The 25,362-nt window shown below is 43.3% G+C and overlaps 1 protein-coding gene across 1 annotated transcript in view; it reads left to right on the top strand.

The window, feature by feature from the left end:
* Positions 1–426: 426 nt before the first annotated feature.
* LOC306735229 (neural-cadherin) overlaps positions 427–25,362 on the top strand; it is a gene marked incomplete at both ends in the record, with an annotated part of 289,025 nt that continues 264,089 nt past the window's right edge. The window contains one exon of the mRNA XM_079216680.1: positions 427–1,474. Within this exon, the coding sequence (XP_079072806.1) occupies positions 427–1,474 (1,048 nt within the window). The remainder of the gene's footprint in view (positions 1,475–25,362) is intronic.

Below are 25,362 nucleotides of genomic sequence, written 5' to 3'. Positions count from 1 at the left end.
CCGGCGTTTGGCCGCGCACAGTTTGCAGCAACTCAAACCCCGGACGGATAGATCGGTCGGAAACAACGCACATAAAAAGAGAGCGAGGGACGCGAACGGAGGTAAGCGCGCACTCGAGCTGTGAGAAGCGTTTTTCTTTTTTTTTCTTCTTCCTGGGACGCGCACAGACAGACAGCGCTGCTGGTGAGGCAGCAGACAGGGGAGAGAGCGCGAGAGGAGGAGGACGCACAAAACAAACAGACAAAGACAAAGTTCTCCTGCGTCGAGATGAAGTATGGTGACGACAACATGTATATGTTCCAGTTTTATGGAAGTTTCGCATCATAAAGGGAAAGAAGAGAAGTACCCCCCGAGGAACGAGCGCACCCATGGGTGTCGGTGTGGCGCGAGCGCTTTAGTGCAGCGGAGCCGATGAGATATCCAGCCATGATTTGGGTCGTGTTTCTGCCTTTTTTAGTTTCGTGCGCATACGGGAACGGAACCGCGGAGCCAGTGCCGTTCTTTCACGGGCATGTATTTGAGAACTCGTCTCCGGGCTCCCGGGTCAACGGACTGAGCGTCCCGTTAAAGCGGCTCAACGCGCAGAGGCTGTGCGGTACCGAGGAATTTGCGGCACACTTTAAACTCGTAGGAGACGGGAGCGAGAATTTCCGCGTTTTTGCGCACCACAAAAGGGGGCATGTTTTGTTGAAGACTTCTGGGGTTCTGGACCGGGAGGAGCGGGCTGAATACGTGCTGAGTCTCGGTTTGTGTTGCGGGGAATGCGCGCAACTCTCCCGGGAAGTGGACGAGGAGTCTCCGGTTGTCACCGAGGTGGCATCCATCAAGGTGGACGTCCTGGACACCAACGACCATCAGCCCACCTTCCCCGGTACCGATGTGAAGCTGAGCCTGGATGATGCCACTGCGCTCCGCACGGCGATCTACACGGTCACCGCGCGGGACGGCGACAGCGGCAAGAACGCGGAGCTCATCTACTTCGTCTTGCCGAAAAACGGGAGTTTCTACGCGGTGCCCAAAACCGGAGACATTCTCCTGGTGGACTCCATCCTCGGTCAGGGTGAGCCAATTAAGTTTAAAGTGTTTGCCCGGGACCGCGGGTGGCCACCTCGCACGAGCCAGAGCGTAATGGTTGAGATCAATCCACGGCAATGGCCAGTGGCGCCGAACCCCCAAACGGGCGAACGGAAACCTAAATCTCAAACTAAAGTGCCAGGAAGAAGGTCCAGGTCTGTGCTGGAATCGGAAAGCCCCGTTTTCATCAACGTGTCCGAGGACGCGGGGATTGGTTCGGTGGTGATGAACCTGGGCCCGGCGAGGTTTCAGTCTGCAGCTTTTGAGCTGGTGGAGCCCGACGTGGAGATCTCACCGGTCAGCGTGAGCCGGGACAGCGGGGATATAGTCATATCACGGAGGCTGGACCGGGAGACCGAGCCTCTGGTGGAGATCACCGTCAAAGTTCAGGATAAAAGAGGTGAGCGAAAGATCGAACGCACGTCTGTGCTTGTGAGGTGGAGTGTGTGTGAAAGAGTGAGAGACAGTTTGTGTGTATGTTCTTTTGTCAAGTGTTCACTCCCTGCGAGGCTCGTTGAGCAGCATACACACATAATCTATCTAACAATGCATTGTATTGTGTGCGTAAATACGCACGGAAGGGCGGAGTGCCAATGCAAAGAGAAACGTGAATGATGTTCCAGAGATTCTAGATTGGAGTCCACTGGACAAGATACAGTTTGGTATTAAAGAGGAAAAAGTAACCACAAATAGATGTTCCTTATACTTAATCAATTGGGCCTGGGCATTGTGTACAACTTTACTGTTAAAGAGCATATTCAGCCACTGTGTGTCAGGGTTGGTGAAAGGTTGTCGGAGGTGAAGTGTCTTTGAGGTGTGAGAAAACCAGGAACCCTGGTGCTGCGATGAGTGTGCGCTGACCACCGAGGTGCCTTGCAACATCAGTCTCCTCCACTGGGGCCCCCACGTGCACGCGCTCCATCCGGGCGACCGATCCGTCTCTGAGCGGTGGTCAGAGTGCCCGGTGTTTACAGAAGAGGTTAAACTGAGTGGCAGTCATCAGTGCCGATGATGATGATGATTCATGTGCTCGGTTGGATCAGGGCGGCCGTGGACGGCGCCTGTGTTGCTGCTGCAGCAACAGATGCTCGGATATCAGTGAGAGAGGCAAAAACACAATTGTAGGCCTCTGCTCGTAAATTGCATACCCAAACTAAAAAAGGTATATCTCTGCAAACTATAGGGCTATTTGAATACTTTTTGGTGTTATAATAAAAGAGTATAATGTGAGTTGTGTGTTCAGATGTGTAAATATCAGTCTATATGTTACTGGTTATGAGTAAATGAAGACTGAATTACACAGTTGTTATAGCAATATCTGCCATAGGGCTCCACATTTTCAGGGGGTTAAGACCTGCTATAGCAGCAATCTTGCTGCTGCCACAACCAAATTTCCCCTTGGGAATGAATACAGTGTGTATCCTATCCTATTTGACTGGGTGATCTATTGGCCTCGGTAATGTGAGCCATCCTGACGCAGGGAAAGAAGCTGAGGCTGCACACGATGCCAGTTTACCCTCAGTCACAATGTTGGCTATTTGTCACCATCATTTCCCTTCTGAGACACCTTCATGGTGATGGAAGAACTTTCCGTTGTGAGAATATGTAGTATGATGTAGTATTATGGCATTCCCCGGAGAGTTCCTTTATAGAGCACCGATAGCTAACAGTTACTCTCTGATGAAAAGGACTCAGTTGGGACTTCGTGGCATCCGGAAAAAGATGCCTTTTTTTTTTGGAGGCAGGTCTCCAAATTAAATTTTTTTATTTTTCAATTTCAAGCAAGTGGAACACATTTCAGCAGCTGATGAAATGCGTTCGTGGATGATGTTTTTTCTTCTCCCCTGCGCTCTGTCAAACATTAAACCGGTTTCGTCTCTTTCTGACGGACTGCGTTGTAATATTTTTCCTGCAAATTAACAGGAATCAAACACAACGGGAGACAGCTTCGAATAATAACGCTCTTGTCGAGAATAAATTGGCGGGATATCGGCGGAGGAAGGAGCAGAAACGAAAAGGAGCTTTCTCTGTTGATTTTTTTTTTAAAGATGTGAACGCTGTGCATGAGAGGCATCTGTATTCTTTTGAAACGGAAGTTTAGTGCGTGGAAAGTGCATTTCAACGTGTAATCCAGTTACATCCAACCAGATACAATAGGGATAAAGGTATATGTTATTTATATTGGCGTAAAACGGCTTATTGTATTTGAAGATTAGAGACACATTGTTGCTGATGAGGCCAATTCTCTTCATGACCTGTGCTGGTTCGGATGATTGAATCTTCAGTACCTGCGTCTGCAGCTCAACTGTGGCGTGTTCTGCTCTAACAGGATGCCCGCTAATACGACGTTTCAAGAGGAGGATCAGCGTAAATGTTTCCTAAATGGATGGGTTTAAAAAAAAAAAAAAAAAAAAAACTTGTTATGTGCTTCATAGAAAGAGGAGAGTAGGGCAGTGGATTGGAAAACATGTCCACGACCCGCGTGAAAGGCGGCAAGTTTTCATTTCCGGGCTTAGCGGCGGTGGGAACAGGGGGGGGGGGGGGGGGTCTGCAGTCGCGTTGTCGGTGGCTCTGTTCAAGTCTTTTAATCCGTTTGGAGTGGAGAGTCCTGCTGGAGCCTCGACCTCCCTCCATCTGCTCCCATTATCCCTGTAATCCCATCTCATTCTCTCTCTGTCTGCCCCCCCCCCCCCTGCTCTCTTACTTTCTCGCTCTTATTTTCATTCTCACTCCAGGGATTTACTTGGAATGGAGGCGCCATTTAACACAGTGAGAGAGAGAGAGAGAGAGAGAAAGAGAGAGAGAGAGAGAGAGAGAGAGAGAGAGAGAGAGAGAGAGAGAGAGAGAGAGAGAGAGAGAGAGAGAGAGGATGAGCTTCTGACATGATTCTTCGAGGGATTGGTGTGTGTGTGTGTGTGTGTGTGTGTGTGTGTGTGTGTGTGTGTGTGTGTGTGTGTGTGTGTGTGTGTGTGTGTGTGTGTGTGATTATACTGCTGAAAGTGTGGGTACTCACCTTGCCATTTTAGGGGCCAAACGCCGCCCCACAACATAAACCATTACATTGCAGAGTAGAGAGTTGTTCTTTGAGGGTGAGGGTTGGAGTTGGCGTCTGAGGAACGGATACTTACCGACAGTAAGAGACACAAAGCAGCATGTGCACGCTAATCACGCAGGTGTTTCCGCCAGGGATTCTTTTTAATGCACAGCTGCTCTTCATTTCTAACAAGAGTGCTCTTTTCTTTTTTCTATCATCAACCCGTGTGTCTTGGCGCACATCATTCTCTGATATCCCAGACCTTTCATTTCCACAAGCCGTTTAATAACGTGCCAACACCTAAAAGAGCACCAAGTGAGTGCTCCATTCATTTTCCCCAGAGGTTCCTCCGCCCCTCTTAAACAGCCAATCTGACATCGTTCTGTGACCGCAGTGACTCCCGTTGGCATAATGATTAATGGAATTATTAATTTGGTTAATTAGTGAAAGGATTCATTCGGCCGGGCATACACACGTCTATTTTCCGTCTCCAGAGCTTTTTCCCTTTTTGAAAAACTCACACCAATGTTTTCTTTGACTGCTTTTCTTCTCATTTCTCGCTGAAGGTGAAACCGCCTTCTACACGTTCATCTTTTCAAGACAAGCGGCTATTGTCGTCCTTTTAGAGAATTATTACAGGCACACTCTTACAGTCACATGCTCTTGCTGCCTTTATGACATTATGGGGAAAAACATTTTAGTAACATTTTCATCCCAAACCAATTGACCCTTTAAATCTTGAACGGAGTTTCCACTGGACTCTTACCATGTGAGTCCAATATTCTCTTGCATTTTAAATCCTATTGCGACATGTTTGTCTATTGTCCAGTTACATGTTCGACTAGACTAGAGCCATGTTTGACTATCAAACCTCAACCTTTGTTGACTATTCTAACAGTAGAGGGTAGAGCTGTATGATATATCGCTTCAGCATCGACATGTGTGATGCGTGCAGTAGTCACTTAGCAGGACATGCAATGTCAGCACATTAGCGCTTAACTGCTTCCAGCCTTTTGCTTTTGTTGTTCCAGCTCTTCATGCTACCAGCCTTTTGCTGCATGACAAAAGAGAACAAATATTCATTTCCTACATTCTAGGTAGACTTGTCAAAGTTTCATAATGAACCACATTTAGATTGTGACACTTCTAAACGGTTGGGGTCCACTCAGTCGGCCGGAGGGATTCGTTTGAAAAAAAAAGAAGTCGGGTCCAAACTGCTGCCAGGTACAAACACAGCCGTTTGACACGCCGGAGCTCCAGTCAGAGATGGGTTACACTTCATTTACAAATCCTTTGCGTGTTCTGCAAAGTGTATTTTCAAGCTGCTGATAACAGCAGTATGTCAGCTTCAGCTGCATTAATCACTGCTTTGCCAGCATCAGTGAAAGGTTCAATTATTTTCCTTTCCTTTTGTCTCCTCTAATTATTTCCTGTTGCTGTCATGCTAAGTCTAAAGACGGCCTCCTACTTTAATTCTGTGGAGGAGAATCCTGCGTGCCATGTTAGCAGAGCTGTCGTCTGTGCGTCGTGAATCAGCGCCTGCAGACTTCCTGCTGCAGAACAAACGAGCAGCGTACCTATGTGCTTTGTGATCTTTAAATAGAGCCGTTTAGCGAGCAACCCTTGCTGGAGGCACATTTGAAATACAGTTAGCCAAATTTAGCTGATTATGACGACTAATTAGTTTTAATTTTGTCTCTCAATCTGCTGCCAGATTATTATCGTAAATTAACTTTTTATCATTTTGATTTAATTAAATGATTTTATGAACAGTTATATGACAGTCACCATGAGAATTATGTGTTAGCCGCGCTAATTGTACACACTGGAAAATTCAAGTTTGTTTTTAGTATATCATTTATTAACCCTTACAAAATACAATATAATAAAAAGACACATTTTATTAAAAAAATGTAGAACAATCTGAAAACGTACTTTTTTTAATTACTTTGGAACATATGTGTGGTGGTTTATGGATGTGCATCCAAAATGAGAACACTATACCATGATTTAGGTGCCTGAACTCGAACATTAATTGTTTTCTACATGTTAGACGTCCTATTTTTCTGATATAAAAATTACAAACAGAGAAAATAGCCAGCACTTTGCTCAAAAGCCCCCAGATGCATATACACGCATGTGTGCAGATTGCGAGCGTTCTAGCTCTATGGGATTGTGGTAATTGAAGAGAAACAGCTGGCTTTAATCAAGGCAACGGTTAGTTGATCTCACACAGATTTCTGCCACTCACGACGAGACCAAGCGCGAACACACATGCGAACCCAGCGTGTGGAAACAATGATCAAAAAGAACTGTGCTTTTAGACTCTAACATCATGAGAATACACACGGCATGCTTTTGCATCCAATTTATTTGACATTTAAAACACACATAAACACGCACACACACACTAAGTACTATCCGTTCACCCACAAAATACAGCATTGTGCATATTGTGAATTGGGGGTTGCCAGATTACCATTTCATATCCAGACAGATGGCAGTGAGGAAAGCCTGTGAGCTGCATATGTTTCTTGTCTTGTCTATCGAGATGAAACCGTCTGCATTCGTTTGTTCCTTCAAAGAGCGTGAATAGCACTTAGCTGGCCTCCTATGCACACGGGTGTATGCATGCTCAATGAGTACACAGGGATGGCTCACTGCATGCGACACATGCACGGTTTTTGGGTGGGGAGGAGGGGGCTTGTTTCATTGCATTTTGTAGGTCTGCTCGATTATGGCAAAAATCATATTTACAATATATTTTTTGAAAAAATTGAGATAAGGAGTAATTAACGGGATGAATCATTCACTTGGAAACCATCTGTAAGTTAAGTGCATCTTTGAGAGAAAGAATGAAGAGACCTATGAAGTACTTCTCTCCTGCATTTAATCATAAACACATTGGTTGTATCGATATGAGCGATGACGATGCGACAAAAGAGCCGTAACCACAAAACGTGATTAGAAAGGAGTCCGTGGTTAACAAGGGGTCCGTGGTCTCCATCCTCTCCCCGCAGGGCTCGGCGTGTTGACGGCCCTGAGAAGGGGCGAGGTCTGGGTGGGGGACGCTGTAAAGCCACAGACTTTATAAGTAAGTGGACGTAGTCATCAGGACTCTCACCGGTTGGTTTGTGGACTGATGTTTTGAAGCCTCGAGTTCGGCGATCTTGCCGGCCCATCTTTGAATACGGTCGTCGCCATGTTGTAGTTTTTTGCAACCAATGAACAGAAGTTACCATATTTGGAATACCGAGGAGTGACATAGTGACACCATATACAACGCTGTTGGCGGCAGAGACCTGTCAATCATAGTGAGCTCGCCTTAAAGTATACCCTCCTTTAAGGTCTGTTTGACTCTAAATGGACCATAATGTACTAAATGAACATCATGCTGTATTGAAGAAGACTTGAAAACAGAGATTGCGAGAATAAATCAAGTAAGAAATAGAGTCATTTTCTCATAGACTTCTATACAAACAAAGGACTCGCCCCCTGCTGGTCAGTAGAGAGAATGCAAGATTTAAGACACTCCCGCATCGGTTTCAATCAGCTGAACCAGAGAACAAAGGAGCCACCTTTACCCTGGACCTTTCAAAGCAACATTCAAGCCGTTCCACTACGGAGGAAATGGACAGCACAGAAAAAAAAAAAAACTGCGCCTCTGATGGTTTTTTGAGTCCAATTCTGTCACCAATGGTTCGCCAAGTACTGTTTGTATCAATCCCAGGTCTCAGCTTCAGATGCTGTCAAATGTGCTGTGGAATTGCTGGCTTCTTCTGACACAGTTCTCTGGTTCAGTGGCTTCAAGAGAGTTTATTGTATGATCTGCTGTGAGCACAGAGAGGAATGGAAAACACAGTTACTCTTACTTTGGTAGCAGTAAATGAGACAGCTCAACAGCTCAGCTGTGCAGAGTTTGTTACGATGAAGAGAGAATTCAAGGTGTGAATTGCAGCATTTTGGATTTTAAGCATAAAGAAGGCGAGCTTTTCAGAAACAAATTGGATGTATGCTTGCTGTAGAAAAGTTGCAGTTGAAACAGTGACTTTCACATGTTGAGCACTATAGCGATATTAAAAGTCGAAATTGAAGACATTATGGAAGATAAAGTTGAACCTGGTTGACGCACTGAAAGGATTTGATGGAGCGGTTTTCATGCTGAATGAAGTTCCAGGACCAGTTGGAGATCAAAAACAGAGAGGAGGTGAAGTGTAATCGCTGACAGGAAGTATTGGTAGTTAAAGTAAAAAGTGTTTGAAAAAATGTCTTGCAATGTCACAATATTTCAAGTAGATTTTGTAATTTTACCAAAGTGACACCTATGACATTGGTGTTATCTGATAAAGGTACAGTGTGTCGGATTTCATGGGATATATTGGCACAAATAGAATCTAATATTCATTATTAGATTGTATAATCACCTGAAACTAAGAATCGTTGGGTTTTCATCAGGTTAGAATGAGCCCTCACCTCTACGCAGAGAGCTGGTCCTCTCTCTCGGAGCCCGCCATGTTGCACCACCACGTTACCATGGCAGCCCAGGACGGACAAACCCAACACTGACTCTGTAGAGAGCCTTCTGCGTTTTTACATTGAAGTGGGAGCTTGAATTTGGTGGAGCGAAAGCACCTGATGGCCTGTAGGTTCTTCTACGTGCTTAGAAAGGGAGGGGTGTTTTCTGCCACAGACCAGTTTTGCAGATTTGCATCCCAACCCAAATGCACTGCAGAGACCCGGAGAGACTGCCAACTTTGTTGGATATTGAAAATGGTTGGAGACCGGTTTGGACCCAGATTCAGCAGTGACCTGCAATCCATCAACGCTGACTTGGAACTTTAAAAGCTTTCCAGCGTTTAATGTCAGATGAGCAACTACTATCGGCATGTCGGTAGCAATTTAGATTTTTCACCTTTCCAAAATCACCTCTTAAAATGACTGCTTTCAATTTTAAGGACCTTCTTCTGCTCAGTGACAAACGAAACCTTTTAAAGTTTGGAAAGGTCACCAGTTACCTAATGACAGAAGATTGTAAGAACAATGTTCTGAACAGAATATTAAGTGTTCACTTGGCTTATGCTCCTTGTACACTTAACATTTTAAAATAATTGTTCTCATATTTACTGTCTTGAATGTGCGCAACACTTCTAGTGTACGAATAAACATGGCTGTTAAAGCATCCGACTAGAACATCTCACTGAAATTGAGGTTGTGAGAAGATGCTAAATCAGAACACCTCAGATCTCCATATTTTCTAAAAATGTTAGACGAAGTATTAGACACAGAACATTTTTACCTGCGATATATATATATATATAGCAAGATAGAAAGGGACATATGGTGGGTTGGACTCTTCAACTACATTAAAAGAGATGTAACAAACGACAGCTTGAGCAGTGTACCACACAGCCTTAATCATATTGTAAAGACTGGAAGTTATGTTCTGAATAATTAATTACTCGGATAAAATGTAGCAGACTTATTTTTCACAACATGCATGTATACTGTAAATTATACCACCTTTATTTGCATATTTACCAATCAAGTACTTTCACACAGAGGACAAAAAGGGACTAAACTAGCTGTAATAAAATTAAAGTTCAAATTATTTAGATAACGACCCGGATGCTCAATAAGCAATACAATATACCTTCTTGTTTTGGACAAACAAGAAAATAAATTATATTACTCCTTTTAACTTGAAAAGGGCAGGACACACTAGATCCACTCCTTCTTTTCTTACCTTTCACAATAAAAGCTTTCAAATTCATTAATTTCTCGAAAAGGAAACTCAATAATTCTTAAAAAAATATTGAAAAGGTGTTGCAACTGTCGCAAATTTCTATCACTGCTGGCATTGAATATTTTATTTGTCCACGGTGTGCAAAAGGCCTTCAGAGTGATATGAAAAGATTGATACTGTGTGTCTGTTGGAGATGGAGCATCAGCCAGGAGATGGTAAGTTTAGCTTAGCATAAAGCCTGGATATTGGGAAACAGCTAGCCTGACTCTGTCCGGAGGTAACACATTCCGCCTGCCAGCATCTCTAATTGATACATTATGTACAAAAACAATGTGTAAATTTAGTTGCTAGCTCACTGCTGTTCCATTTCCAGTCTTTATACAAAGCGAAGCTATTGCTTGTGACTAAAAGTGGCAAAATATGGCAAACGTAGTTGAGTTTTCACGACCAAAAGCCGTCGCCTGGTTAGGAGTTAGTGCTGAGCCCTGCTGCTGCTGGCTGTAGCTTCTTATTTAGTAGACATATGAAAGCGCTATTGATGTTCTCATCTAGTTCTTGGCAGGAAAGTTAACTGGCTCATTTCCCAAAATGCCAAACCTTTTCTTTAAAATGTTCATATAGCTGTAGATTACTGCTGGTACTGTATATCTCCATTTTTATAGATGACTTGATCAGCAATCATTGATTCACTTTCTCTCCTCCACTGCCATTTCATTTTATTAAAGCTAGTTTAATTATGTCCCTACAATCAGCATGCAAGTATACACTGTTGCCCCGCTCTCCAAGCAACCAGCTGTCACATGATTTTCAAACCAAGAGCCAAACCACCAAAAGCTGTTACTGATCAGTGATGGTAAAGGTGTCATCACATAACACCATTGTGATGAATCTATCTATCCATCCATCCCTCCATGCATTCATCCATCCAAATTCTGCAAACTCCTGACATGTCATTGAGACAACAGACAAAGCTTGACAGAACTACCTGTGAAACTGGTTCCCAGTGTTAATGTGTGAGTCAATTCGCATGGTTACATCTTCCAAAAAAACATCATGAATAATTCATTGTAGTTGGCAGCAACAATTTTTGCCAAGGTCAATTTCAATTTCTAAACAATAAATTAGCTGTTTTAGCGTTGTGCTTACATTTTTAATGGAATTTGGACTGTTTTACAATGTTACCTCTGCTCTTTTGATGCAGGACCTGTGCCTTTTGAGTTACGGCCCACCTTTTATGTGTCTAAACAGCAGTATCATCAGCTATGTTGCCATGTAACCAACATATTTCAACATTAGTGACCTTCATCATATCACTTAAATGACACTATTATAAAGATAAGGATTACGATAGAGTTAAGGGTGCCTGTAATACCATATTATCTTGTTCCCTCCGCAAGCTGTTTTTTGGTCTCTTTTGTCCTTTTTTCATTTTTCCCCAACCTGAATTTTCCTCCTCCCACTCTCCATCCCATCATCTCTCATTTGAACTAGTGCCTCAATAGATGAAGCTGGTAATTTCTATGATTACTCTCTGTTGGCAGCTATCACGTGTTTAGCGCCTCACCAAACATATAGTGCAACAATAGCAGGTTGCTGTAATGGAATATGGCTTTTAGCTAATAAAAGCTAGTGTAGAAAGGACGACCCAATCCAGGCAGGCCTTATTCCTTTGTGTACAGACTGAGGGCCATATATATTACTTCAGTGATTTGAAAAACTGGGAGATTATTTTCAATATATCACAGCCTGTCATGGTCTATGGATTAATGAATGCTATACCTGAAGTTGAGAATAAGACTCAGGCGAACGGGGGCAGCACTGTATGGAACTTTTTTCAATATTGAGTCATTTGTTTTTCACAGTGGAAGTCTTTGTCAGAGTTGCATTCTCCTGGTCGCAGCGTCACCCCTCTAAAATGTAATGTGAATCGGAAAAACTTGAGATAAAGTCTTGTTTTAAAATATGCCATTGATTTGTACCGGGCTCGCTATTTAATTGCGAGATAAAGCCTCGGCCTCGGAAGTACAGACTCGGCACGTAACAATCAAAAGGAAATTAAACAACTGAAAATGAATTACTGTCTCATGTTGTTACCAAGGTGTTGCCGTTAGTGTGATAAGAGATAGTTTTTTCGTTTTCGTTTTGTCGTATCTTACAGCCGTAGTGTAAGCGGTTCAGTTCCCAATGAACAAGCAGCATTTGCCAGGACTGGCAATCTGAATAGGAAAAATAGTCAATGGGGAATGAGAACTAACAAAGTCAACAGTTAGAAAAATACAGAATAACTGATTGGCTGCATCATTATCACATGATGTACACAACTTGTTTTTAATAATCTATTATGGCCTCATGTATGTATATGATAGCAAACAGGAATGATCTATTGTATTGCCATCCAACTACCTACTAAATTCATATTCCTGGCTTCACCATTTGGCACCATCTGTCGTTGCTTCAGAAATAGTATGGGCTGAGGACCGTTTCATCTTCAGTCGGTTGATCAGATCTTGCCAAGTAAATGTTGCTTTTCAGATTACAAATAGATTGCTTTGAGTGATCAAATCTTTTCTGAGAAAAAAACAAGAAAAGCTTGATTTTTCTCTCTCTCAAAGTCTGCCTCTAAAATGTTCTCCTGTGACATCATCTCAGGTAGGATGGAAGGTAAAAAGATGGTGAGGGTGGAGCTCACTTTGTTTTCCAGAGAGATCTCCCTGACTGAAAGAACATTCAAACCTATCATCATCTTTTAATCCCAAAATGCTACTGTGCTTGGCAGCATTTACACAACGGTTTGGTTGCATCGCACACAGCAAATCCTCGAGTGAGCCCCGAATTTATCAAGTAGGCCACATGACAGCAGACTTTTTCGGAATTTGTTCAGTGGCAAAGATGTTCTTTGGATGTAATTAAATTAAATCAGAGCGTCATTTATTTTCACCGTCATTGTAAGGTTTGTATTCCACTGCGGAGGTTGCTTTGAAAACACTCCTCAATGCAGCCTCGGTCTGCACGCTGGACTCTCATCTGTGCAAACAAATTCAGCTTCTGAGAAAATGTCTCTTGGGTTCAAAATAATTACTTTAAACCAACTGGATGTGAAAAGAGACTTTGGCAGTTGCGTCACCTGATTGAATTTTTCATTTATTTTTTTTTTGCTTCCTTACATGCGTAAGGTCTTCCAACTTACTAAATACCATGTGATAAACTTCACTGTTTCTTGAAATGGATTTTGTAGTATATCCCTGTAGCGCTCAATCAGAAGTATGTAAAGAAAACCACATTATTAAGAGAAAAAGGATGGTAATACGACAACAACCTCATCCTTCGACGCCTCCGACACCCCACCAAAGGTCGTGTGCCTCGCTAAAGTCATCTCTGTAGCTGCTGCCTAATTAAAGTGAGCGGTGTTGTGATATGAGGTAGCCTATTTGTTTGTGTGTGTGTGTGTGTGTGTGTGTGTGTGTGTGTGTGTGTGTCGAGGCCACAGGGCAGCTTCCTGGTGTCTAGCCTTTCTGTCGGCTTTTGCTGCAGCGGGATCAATTAATGTCTGCGCGCGTGTGCGTATTTGTGAGTGCATGTGGGAGGGTCAATAATAACACGCGTGTATGGATCAAACGACTGGTGTGCGTGTGTGTGTGTGGTGTCGGACCTCCTCTGTCTAACCACAGCCCCTGTGGCACCTCCTCTAATACGCCTAGCACACAGGAGAGCTCCTTCTTGCTCTGCTTCCTCCTCATTACTTCTTTTGATAGATACACACTCCCCCACTCCCCACAATGTAAAATATGATTGAAGTGTTTTCCATCTTGTGTGTTTGCATGTGTGCCATGGCCACACACGCACGCGCCTCCCACTATGTTCTCCGAGACCATCAGACGGCACACAAGCACGCCATCGGATTTGTTATCCACACTCATCCACCAGACCTCCTTTCTTCCTCTCTCCCTGTGGTTTCACTCACCCTCTCCCGTCCCTTACTGCTCCCTATCTCCTCGACCTCTACACCAGCTGCGTTTTATTTCATATTTTGTATTATATCTACAGCGTTACCAATTTATCTCCTTGATCCTTTCCCTTCCCTGTTATTTCCGCCCTATTACATTTTCCCCCGGTTGTCGATGTATCCCTGCTTTATTCACCTTTTCTTCACTTATTCTCTCAGCTTCACTTCTTTTTCTTTTTCAGGGGAGAGTCATTTCATTCTCCCTCACTTTCTCTCTCGCGCTATCAATGTGAGTGATTGTGTAATCTGGCGGCGTGTTAAAGACATGAGGAGAATGTCAAACAGATCAATAGACAGCGCCTGAATATGTCTTCTAAACCACTTCCCACACAGCGTTTCTTAAACACACACACACAGACACACACACATAACCACACGAGTGTGGCTCGGCAGTCGCTCACGCAGAAAAACAAACGGGCCAGTGAAAACGCACGCAGGTGCACACCAGCTCAAATAAACATGGAATGTGCAAGTATTAATTATAAGAAATACTGATTTATGTTGACATGAATCTTGAACACACACACATTGGGAAACATTACATACAGTAGTGATTGGTGTGCTTCACCTTGATTGATTTCCTGTCTGAAGCAGAGGAAGTCAGTTCATCTGATTAAAGACAGACAAGTTGAGAATTAAAGATCGGAAGCCACTCGTTATGTCTCACTCACTCACTCACTCACTTTCTCTCTCTCACACACACACACACACACACAGACAATAGCGTCCGACAAGTGCCCGATCCCTCATCAGTCCGCTACAGTAGCCGCCAGTGCAGAGAGAGTGGAGCCGGCCTCATGTACCACGTTGTGTGTCGGGTCATCCGTCAGCTTGTCGCAGCTCCACGCTGCAGCGGACGAGTGAAATTAGACCGCTGTGATCGTCGCGAATGCACGAGCGCTCTCCGTTTACATGCGTACGCATCCAGCCGACTGCTGCAATGGGAGCGAGAGAAAAGACACAAAGGTCAGAGCTGTTGTCGTGCTGCAGTGATGACAGCGAGAATGGATGCGAGGGGAAAAGAAACAGACTCAAGTCGCAGCAGGTTGCTCTGTGTACAGCTACAATACATGCATGTAAATCATGTATTTCACAGCACTGGAACAGCAATGGGAGTTGTACACAGTTGTCGGGGTGAAGGGAGAGCTGGATCCGGGTGGAGAGTTTGGAAAGGAAGTTCTGCAGCGATACTCATCCGTCTTGTGCCCTGCTTTTAGCAATACGGGCAGGGGTTATATTTTACTCGTCAGAACCCGTTTCGGTATGCAGCACCTAAGTGGGATGACATTGAGTGGAAAGGGTCTTATCAGTAGCAGTGGAGCAGCACAGTGTCATTTTGGTGTTGAGGATTACAGGACTTGCCAGAGAAGCCAATGAGCGTGTATCAAAAAAAGCCTCAACGGATGTTTGTGTTTTTTTAGCCCACCCGATCAGAAACCCCAGTGGATCATTGCTCTGGCTGTCGTCATTTAGCTCTTTATTCTTACAAAGCATTTAAAGGACTTGTGCTTGCATCACATGCAAGTCCAGTGATATTGGATACTTCCTTTGAGTGGGACAACTAAAGACACATGGTTTCAGTTTCATTTCTGTCCAGTATAGAACCGACTGTGGAGACGTTAGCTCCCAAACTCACTCCAATTCCTTCTGCGGATAATCTGTGCCTGTGCTCCTCAACTAATCCTGTGTGGCTCTTCGTTTAGAATCACTCGAGTGTTTCATATAGTGGGGGCATCACGAAAGCCCACCACCACAGAGGCACAGGGCCCCGATGAAAAGTAGGTAAAAAAGAGAAGGAAATGAGGGGCCTTATTAGCCCAACCCAATATCCTAGAAACAACCTTTTTGGATTATTACGCACCTCGCAATTTATATTTAATGCCAATGTTCAGTGCCAATGAAGGAGGTAGTATGTCCTTTACGCAGCTTGGCAGACAGTTGGGGTTTGGAGGGCTGTACAACATGTTTTCACTCCCAACTTGTCAATCTCGGAAGCTCTGTCCGTGGCCCTACTCTTCAAACGACAACATCTCTAGCATCAGTTTTGCATGTCTCACTTTCTGCTTGTTAGATGCATGCATCTTTTCAGATAAATGGTTGTGTTCACTGGAAACTGCTTATGGTTACACTTGGGTTTGTGTTAAAATAAGAAGCCCTCATTTCTTGCCTACATAATGAAAGATTCAAGCCTGTCATGAACACCGGTCTCCATGGTGAGAGTCATGCGATAGCTCATCTATCCACCTCTACCTCCATCTTATGCATATTTATTGCTTTTTTTATAGCACCTTTTTAACACCTGACTTCCTCCTTTACTCGCACCATAATTGCGCCGTAGAGTGCCATAGCACAATGTCTGTTATTTTCTTCTTGGTTTAATAATTTTAAGATTCTGTTATTCATTATTGTATGTAAGTAGTATTTTCAAAAAGGTTTGGTGTGTTTCATGCATGTTTGTAACACAATGGGTCACATAACTAACTATAACTAGTCTTTCGCTGACCATACTGTTGTTTTAAAACACTGGCATTGAATGTAATTTTGAGTTTTGCAGCATTGTTTAATTCCATTGTTCTTGTCTGATGAAAGTGTTGAAATACCACTCGCCAATGTATTCCATTTAGTTTCTGCATGTGACAATAAGTAGTCCTGCTGGTTTAATTAATCTATGTTTGACTGTGCAGGGTGACATAAATCACTGCGGCACAAAAACACAGCCTTTGGTATTTTCTATTTATACTCAAACCAACTTAAAGGTCAGTATGTGCATCTTCATTTACATGTAACAAGCGACTTACAGCTCCAGTTCTGAAGATGTTTTGACAATACATTTGGAGATGCATTGAGGATCTTATGAAACTTTGTGGGTACCCACTATTTGAAATTAACAAACCACCGGGAGACTATTCACAAATAACTCATCCATAAATCCGAAGAACACTGAATTTGTGTGTAAATAATCAAAAACATATATATATATATATATATATATATATATATATATATATATATATATATATATATATATATATATATATATAATTATATTTAAAATATTAAACATGAAAGAAAATGCCATGAAAGAAAATCTGCACATATGTTTGGCAATTAAAATAAAGTCTACTACGACCCACCTCACCTGTGGGTACCAACCCAGTCTTTGGGAATGACTGATGTAAGAGACACGGACATTTCAAGACAGACAACATCACAAGTAGCTGAAGGTTTGCTACAGCTGAAAGAGGCTGGAGGCAGCCAGTTACAACCGCACGGCTTTTATTGATCCCCCTCCACCCAAAGGTACCATATAAGTGAAATTCTGCTGAGAATTTGCAGAGACAGAGTCTGTTTGCAAAGCAAACACCAAAGATGCGCGAGTTGAACATGAACTCCGGAGTGACTTTTCTCATATATATATATATTGACATTTCTTCTACTCGGTAGAGGGAATATCCGCGCTGCACCTTAGGAAACCCCACCCACTGCCTTGGAGGCTGTCCTGGCCGACCTCAGTAGCCAGTTGGCTCAAATTGGAGGGTCGTTAGCTTGATTAGGCTCACCTGGGTCTTCCAGGCAATAAACGCTGAACCATGTCATCGCCATCCTCCCCCTCCAGCTGACATCCACACAGCGGCACCTTCTTTGGGTTTTGCACCTGCGACACCTCACACAGCACATAGGCCGCACACACATCCACTGCTTTCAGTTTGCTGACATTGATACTCTACACACTCCATTGGAAATTTGAGTTCAGCAAAACGTAGTGAGTTATGTTGGATATTAAGTGTAACGTTGCGTGGACCCCTATTTCATCACACTCCCTGAGTTTGACTAGTGATGCAGTGCTTTTATTTCTAAATTATTATTTTTTTAGGTTGTAATGTGAATAAAACAGTTTCATACTGCACAATCCTTTAGAGCACAGTACAGTTACTACACACACACAGCACATTACCTGTTTTACACCAGGCAGGTCGTATCATAAGTTACAACATTCTGATGTTAACTGAGTTGGGAGCCTCAGCGTTATTTAGAGTTTTCATCCGTAAAATATTGGCTTAAATGAATACTCCTCTCAAAATCTATCTTTTGAGAATCAAATACTCATCACCGGCCAGCTTGGAAAGGGGGGTCTGAAAGGTTTGGAGCTGGCTGCTTCTTTGAGAATGAAAGCTTTTTTTTTAGCTTGGATCCACAGTGGTTATAATGGATTTCAGATGGCGGCCCAGTCATGGCAAAGCAAGTGTCTGTGTGAAATGTATCACAACAATATACAGTACCTGATTATCTGTACCAAAATGATACTTTCTTCTGATAACTTTCTTAAAAAAGAAAACCAGCATTAGTCGTTTCAGTAAATGCCCAAAACAAATATGTCAACACGTTCTCATTCCCAACTTGTCAAATACCAACACTTGGTCTGTGAACTTATGCTTCAAACTAACCCTCTAGCATCGGGAAAAAATAATATAGGTATACTTACATTTAAGGATTACTTATGCAACAAAAGCACTTGGTTTGATGAAAGAAAATATCATGGTTTGGGTTTAAAAATGTACATTTGTTCTGTCAAATAAGTAAGTTTGTGCTATGCCTACCTGCTATTATTAATTAACGTAACAAAAGCACAGTAGATAAAGTCAATGTTGACTTGGTTCCTCACGGGACATGAACAGCTGTCTCCTGGGTAAAAGTCCTGCGGTTGTTTGATCCATCCTATCTCCACTCCCATCCGCCTTTATACCACGTCAGTAGCTTCGCCCGTCTAGTAACGACACAGGTGAGTTTACATTGGAGTTAGTTGAAAGCTCGGTACGTCCCATACAGACCCTAAAGGGTGCCTCTGTGTTTAGGTATCAGACGCCGAGGGCCACTGAACAAACAACGGCATTGGATGAGTTGTGAGGTCATTTGCATTACTGTTTGAAGGCAACTCTTTTTTGAACCAGTCCACCACCCCATCCTTTTTGCGTCTCAATAACAACACCACATGCTTTCCACGTTTTGTAACAAGCATATTTTCTAAAGCTACTAAATGTCTTTGTTCTGTAAACCTAAACATATTACATTGTTGAGGATTTGCTAAAAGGACTCATGCTGTCTTTTCCTCTCGGGACGACAGTCTCGAGGGTCAAACATGCACGTGAGTGAGGCCCGTGAAGCGCTCCAGCTCCCGCACAAACGAGCGAGTTGACACACAAACTCAGGGCATCGCACAAAATGAACACACTCAAAAAAGAATTAGGGAGCACTCAGCCTCCTAAATTGCATAGTCAGGGTAATCTAATTGCAAACACAAAAAAAGATGCCTGCAGGTGCAGTCCCACTTTTAGCGCATAAAGAATTCACTGTGTGTATTTCCAGCAGCCTGCAGTTCGTTTGTGGTTGTGTCTGTGTGTGTGTGTGTGTGTGTGTGTGTGTGTGTGTGTGTGTGTGTGTGTGTGCACGGAAGTACGATAACAAGAGCCCATGCCGTGAGCAGTAATCTGCTAACGCAGTGGATTGAGTTGGCTCTGCAGGATTAGCAGTGGCGTGTAACACAACACACTCTTAATTACTGCTATACAGTCATGTTCAATACAGAGGAGGAGACGGAGAGGGGGCACACTGTTTAATTGCAGTAATACATTCATGTACAGGCAGAGAGAAATTGAAGAGATGGAAGAAACAAAGGATGTGTTTTTACCCCCCTCACCTCCACACACACACAACACTTAAAATGTAACTAACCCAACAACTCGTGCAGTCATGAGTGCAGACGCACAAACATATGTCACCGAACTATCTGCCAGCCTGTTGTTCTCCACGGCGGCGGCAACGGGATGAGACCGCTCCGTCATTGTCATCGCCATCTTCCTATCAGTGTGTGTGTGTATGTGTGTGTGTGTGTGTGAGAGTGAGTGTGTGAGTGTGAGAGAGAGAGAGAGAGAGCGAGGATGCCAGTTGGAGTAGATCGATATCACTGACTGAGAGATCACAGCGATGCTTATCGCGAATCAATGACTTTGCGTGTGTGTGTGTGTGTGTGTGTGTGTGTGTGTGTGTGAGACAGTTTTCAATGACAGAGAAGTGGGGAATGGGTGGAGGATTGATGGTTTAATGAAAGAAGGAAACAGATGAGTTGGTGAATCCTATGTTCTGCTCCAACCTCCCCTCATCTCTCTCTCACTCTGTCTCTCTCGGTGTCTCTCTGTCTCTTCACGTCTCTCTCTCTCTTTCTTGCTCTCTCTCTCTGCTGAGCGTCTCATCCTTTACAGAGGCACACGACGACAGAGCACGATCAGTGTCACGTTAAATCGGACAGATTCGTGGTTTTATCAAGATGTTTTTCACATTATAACAAGTTTTTCCTGTTATACAAATATATTTTCTTGTTATCAGGACATGCACTCATCAAATGAGAGCACATTTTTCTTAGTGAGCTGTATAACAATACATTAATTATCTTATTACAACATGATAATTTATTGTTATAACATACAACTTCTCAGGTTATAATGTGATCATATTATTGGTAAAATGTGAAAAGTTCTGACAAAAAGGTTTTTCATGTTATAACTTACACGTGTGCTATAATAATGCTATTTTATTGTGATAACGATATAATATCTATCTTGTTAAAACATGATAACGTATTGTTAAAACAAAACGTTTCATATATAACATGATCATTTATGTTGTTGTTGTCATTATGTGTTGTAATACAAGTGACAACATCTTGTAATAGCGATCGACTTTTCATGTTATAATGTGATAGTGATCTATGTTTAGTTTTTTTTCTGCCGTGGCAGCAGCTGATCCAGCTCGTGATGATGGGAGTTACAAGATTCTATAACAGATTATGAGAGGCATTTAATAATTTATCCTGTCTTTTTCTTTGGCCCCTAATTAATGTGTTCTTCATCTTTTTTTCTGACTCCTTTTCTCCTCATCATCCCCTCATTCAATCTTTGTTTTAATTTTGAGATGTTTTTTCTTTTTTTACTTCTCTTACAGTTGAATGAACGTACCAGAATTAATCAGTTTGCTGTAATATTTGATCAATCAAATCACATTTGAGTTATGAATATGAAGTGTCCTCCTTAACTGAACTAAGTACCTTGATTGACTTCATATAAACAATGATATATGTATATCAGCAAGGCTAAGAGAGTAGTTCTGTACGGCTGTGCTGAGGCGCACGAGGTTTAGTGCTAACATTAGCGTGATAATATATTCACAATTGCAATGTTGACATGCTGATGTTTAGTCATAACGTTTATAATGCTTATCATTTTTACCTTGATGTGATCATTTGCTAATAAGCACCAAACAGAGTAAAGCAGGAGCAGATGGGAATGTTAGCAACGGATCAACAATGCATCCTGACGGGGACAATGAATGTCTGTTTGCAATTGGACCACAAAACAAACCCCCCGCCCAAAAAAAGAATATATATATGCATTTGTTTTCTTTTTCCCAACCCTACTGCTCAGTAACTCTGCTTTACACTCTTCCAGTTCCTCCACTGCATATCAAGTTAGACGTCCGTTCCCTAACTGAAGACACTCTGTGTCTCTTGGCAGCGTTGCATTCTGGGTTATTGGCTGCTGCTGAGGAAGAAAGTTCTTATTCTTGCTCTTTTACAATAAATGTGTCCATACACTCATGTTGAACATTGGCCTGAACTCTTGTAAAAAGATCCATCGGATGTGCTTGAAACAAGGCAAAAATGCAATGAATAGATTTAAAAGTAGCTGCTGTTTAATCGTTCCAGTTTTAGAGGCTTGGAATTGTTCTTTAAGGAGCTGTCAACCTTGAAAGAGTGTATTGAAGTCTACACAGTCTTTCATTGGAGAGTTGGAGTGCTTATGGTGGACAAAGCACTTCTTTGAAAGCTCGTAAATCCAGACAGAATTAAGACTTTTACATCCTAAAGTAGCCGGCCTTAAGTTTGTACACAACGGTGGCTTCAACGTTCATCCGCGTCAGTCAGACGCTGAGCTCTTTGTCTGCCTGTCTTACACTGTGCTCTGTCACGTCTCCCCCTCCTTTCCATCCACCCTTCCCTCTTTCCTCGTGCCAATTTGCGTCGTCAGACTATATCCTCTCATCATCGATCTCCTGTCCATCCTCCTGTCAGTGTTTGGAAGTCCTGGGCGGTCTCTCTCTCTCTCTCTCTCTCTCTCGCTCTCTCTCTATTTTTTCGCGTTTGTTTTTCATTTCTCCCACTGTTTTTTCTCTCTTGCCACTCCGAGCTAATCTCAATCAAATCCATCTCCGTTCCAACATGAGCGACTGTCAGACCGACACAGCCGAATAGCTGGAATAAAGTGGCATCGCCATAATGTGAACGGATGACTCCAGTGCAACAGAACACTGGCCAGTATTGTATTGCCCACAGCCCTGATTAGGTTGTTTCCCATCCGCTGTGCACTGTGTAACGCTCTGTGGCTAATTGGCAAGTTCAATCAGACAGACAAATGAAGAGAGGAGACTTTGACCTTTCACAGGTGCTCACTGCTCTCCGCTCTTTTCACTCCTCTCCTCTCTCTCTGCCTTTCCTCCTATTTCCTGCTACATCTGCACTCTATCTGTTGCATCTCCCTGCTTTGCTGCTTGTCTCCTTTACTCTCTTGTCTCCTCTCTCTTCTAACCCCCCCTTCAAGTAGTTCCCTTTCTGTCTTCACCCCCCCCTCTCCTCGCCTCCTCTCCGCTTTCTTCCCTCTGCGAGGAATGAGTTGTCATTCCAATTTATTTCGACGACTTATTCTCCAGCTTGTCATGAGAAAATTACAGCCCACATACATGCTTGCTCACACACACACACACACACACACACCCCTCGTCCTAGCGTCTGCTCACACCATGTGTGTCTATTTCCACTGCCACCCACGGATAATGGCCCAGTTCCTCCCCACACCCGTCTACTCAATGGATGGAGGAAAGCAATGGTCCAGAGCAGAACAATGGCTGCCTCCGTGGCGCGCTGGAGTCGTTTATCTGTTTGAGGCCCGAGCGTGTCCCACTTGCTTTCCGTCTGACCCGTCGACCGTGACTGATGGCGCGGGCCCCGCCGCGCCGGGCTCTACATTATGGCGTGACCTCTCTGTTAGAGCGCGCTCGCTAATGGCCGCAATGCTCTCATTCATCAACTGCGGCGGCCCAGAGAGATGCGGCTGATCGGTCGGAGGCATGGACATATTTATGCATGCGTGCGCCGCGCGGCTACGGGCACGCAAGCGGGACCTTCTCACCACGGATGGTGAAGTCCGGACGACATGCATTTATGAGCACACCCACTCACGTAATCACAATCACAAAACTAAAAAGGCTCTCTCTCAGGACCAGGCCAAGCGTCTGTGGGCTTCAGACTTTGTTTGTTTGAAGCAGAAAATGATTTTTGCTTTAGTAGTTTTATATTTTTTCTGAAAGTAACAATTCTTGGAATGTTCGTGTGTCGATTTTGGCTATGTGTGCAAGCAGCTGCTAAAGTAACAATAATAAGTCAGCCTGCAGCCAGTTGCACTCTGCACTGGGAGTCTGATAAGTCTTTACAGGGGAAATAATCCTCTGCATATTTTTCATAAGTTTGAAATAAACATAAGATTAACTTCTTTTTTTTTAAGCATAATCGTTAAATCACAGCAGCCTTTTTTTCAACAGCTAAAGATTTAGCCAAAATCGAGCTTCCAATGGAGCCGCGGTGAGTTCGCCTCTGAACTTCGGCGTGTACGTTTGCAGCGTTGACAGCTTGCAAACCGCCGTGCCAGGGCTGACCTTTGAGGGAACGGACAGAACCAAACCTGAAAGATGGTTTTAATCATCCCGTAATGGTGAGTTGGAGGGTCCTTTTCTGGTTGATATGCATTTCTTTTTCAAGAAGCTTTCAAGAAACTTAAACATCTCATCTCCATATCAATCAAGCCCTGAGCTCTTTGTCGTTCGGTGTTATATTCCGCTCCGTCGCATCTCGTCCTCATTTCCTTCTCTCTCCGTCTCATCGGGCTGGTTGCGCTGACATATTTGTCATGTTTAGTCTGCAGGAGCGGTTACCTTTCTGCACAGTGATCAAGAGTTGTTGTTTCCACACGTTGACTCAACGTTGACAACCTATACATCTCTGTTGATCTTACCGTGGCTTGTTGCCACGTTTGAGTTTTTTCACGAATACACCTCGGTAGTTAGCGAGCTATATATGAACGTGGAGTCTCATTTCAACACAAAGTATGACACAAAAAGTATTTGAATAGCAAAACACATTTAAAGCTTCCCATTATTCGTATGTGTGAAACCAGGCTACACTGAGAGAGAGGCCTTTTTGTAGTACAATATTTTAGACTTGTTTTTCCCACATTTAAATTCCCCCGTTATTTTTCTCATTTAAAAGCTTTTATTTTGTAGCAGCAAAATCAAGAAATATTGTGTTTAATCAGACCCTCCTTTGAACAAAAATGTTGTTTGCTGCATTGTTACAACGACATTACACTCCGTTATACAACTAAATATCTCCATCCTCAGTGGTGGAAATGCATGTGCCGTCACTTCTCTGTCCTCAACTACACTCACAGGATGCATCTGTGCTACTCTCACACTGTGTCTGCCCGTATTGATGCCATTATAAGCTTTTCCCTTTGACCTTGAGCTGAACCTGCAGTGCTTAGTAAGTATCTTGTTGGGAAGTATCTCGCCAGCCTAAATTCAAGTTCCACTCATAGCAGCACCAATGTGGCTCTTTTTCACGGTTTAGGAGAAAAAAATAAAATAAAATCCAGCTACTTGATCCAGCCTCCCAGACACAGTCAGTTCAGACACTTAATGGCCTCGTACGAGGAGATAAATCCATGTCTCTCTATCTGTGTGTGTGTGTGTGTGTGTGTGTGTGTGTGTGTGTGTGTGTGTGTGTGAGAGAGAGAGAGAGAGAGAGAGAGAGAGAAGTTCAAAGCCTTTCTGTGTCGCAGAGGGATGAAGAGTCAATGCGGTCAGGGGAACATCGAACCGCTTGCCCTGTAGATTGCCTTGTTAAGCAGCACTTGTCTACCTGTCAAAATTCCTCCAGACCTCTTATCTGTCTTAGCCAATAACATCAGCCGGTAGAAGCACAGTGTATTAAGAGAACAGTCGCCTCTGAACATCAGAGCGCCGAGCCACATTGCTGGAGAGCCCCAGGTGCCATCAGTTGAGTTTTTGCTTCTCCTCTTCTTTCTTTTTTTCTCCTCGCGTTGTTTGAAGTGCATTCAGTTGCTCCCACAGCATTTTGCATCTGTTGCCTGATTGTCGCGAGTCTCTCGCCGCTCTCTAACCTTTCCCCGCGGATCGCTTCCCTTCCACCATGAGATATCTATTTCTTTTCTTTTTTTGTACACTTTCTTCCTCCAACCAGTCACATCAGGTACATTTACATATTCCCCCGTGTGGAGAACAGCTCTCTGAAGTGTGTGTGTGTGTATTTTGTACCTGAATGTGTGACATCCTACTCCTCTAAGAACACTGCCAGAGCTATTGCCCAGCGTCTGTGGTATAAATGAG

Source organism: Taurulus bubalis, assembly GCF_910589615.1.
Source record: "Taurulus bubalis genome assembly, chromosome: 4".
NCBI lineage: Eukaryota > Metazoa > Chordata > Actinopteri > Perciformes > Cottidae > Taurulus > Taurulus bubalis.
The sequence above is the reverse complement of the archived record's forward strand: the minus strand, read 5'-3'. Positions and strand labels throughout refer to the sequence as shown.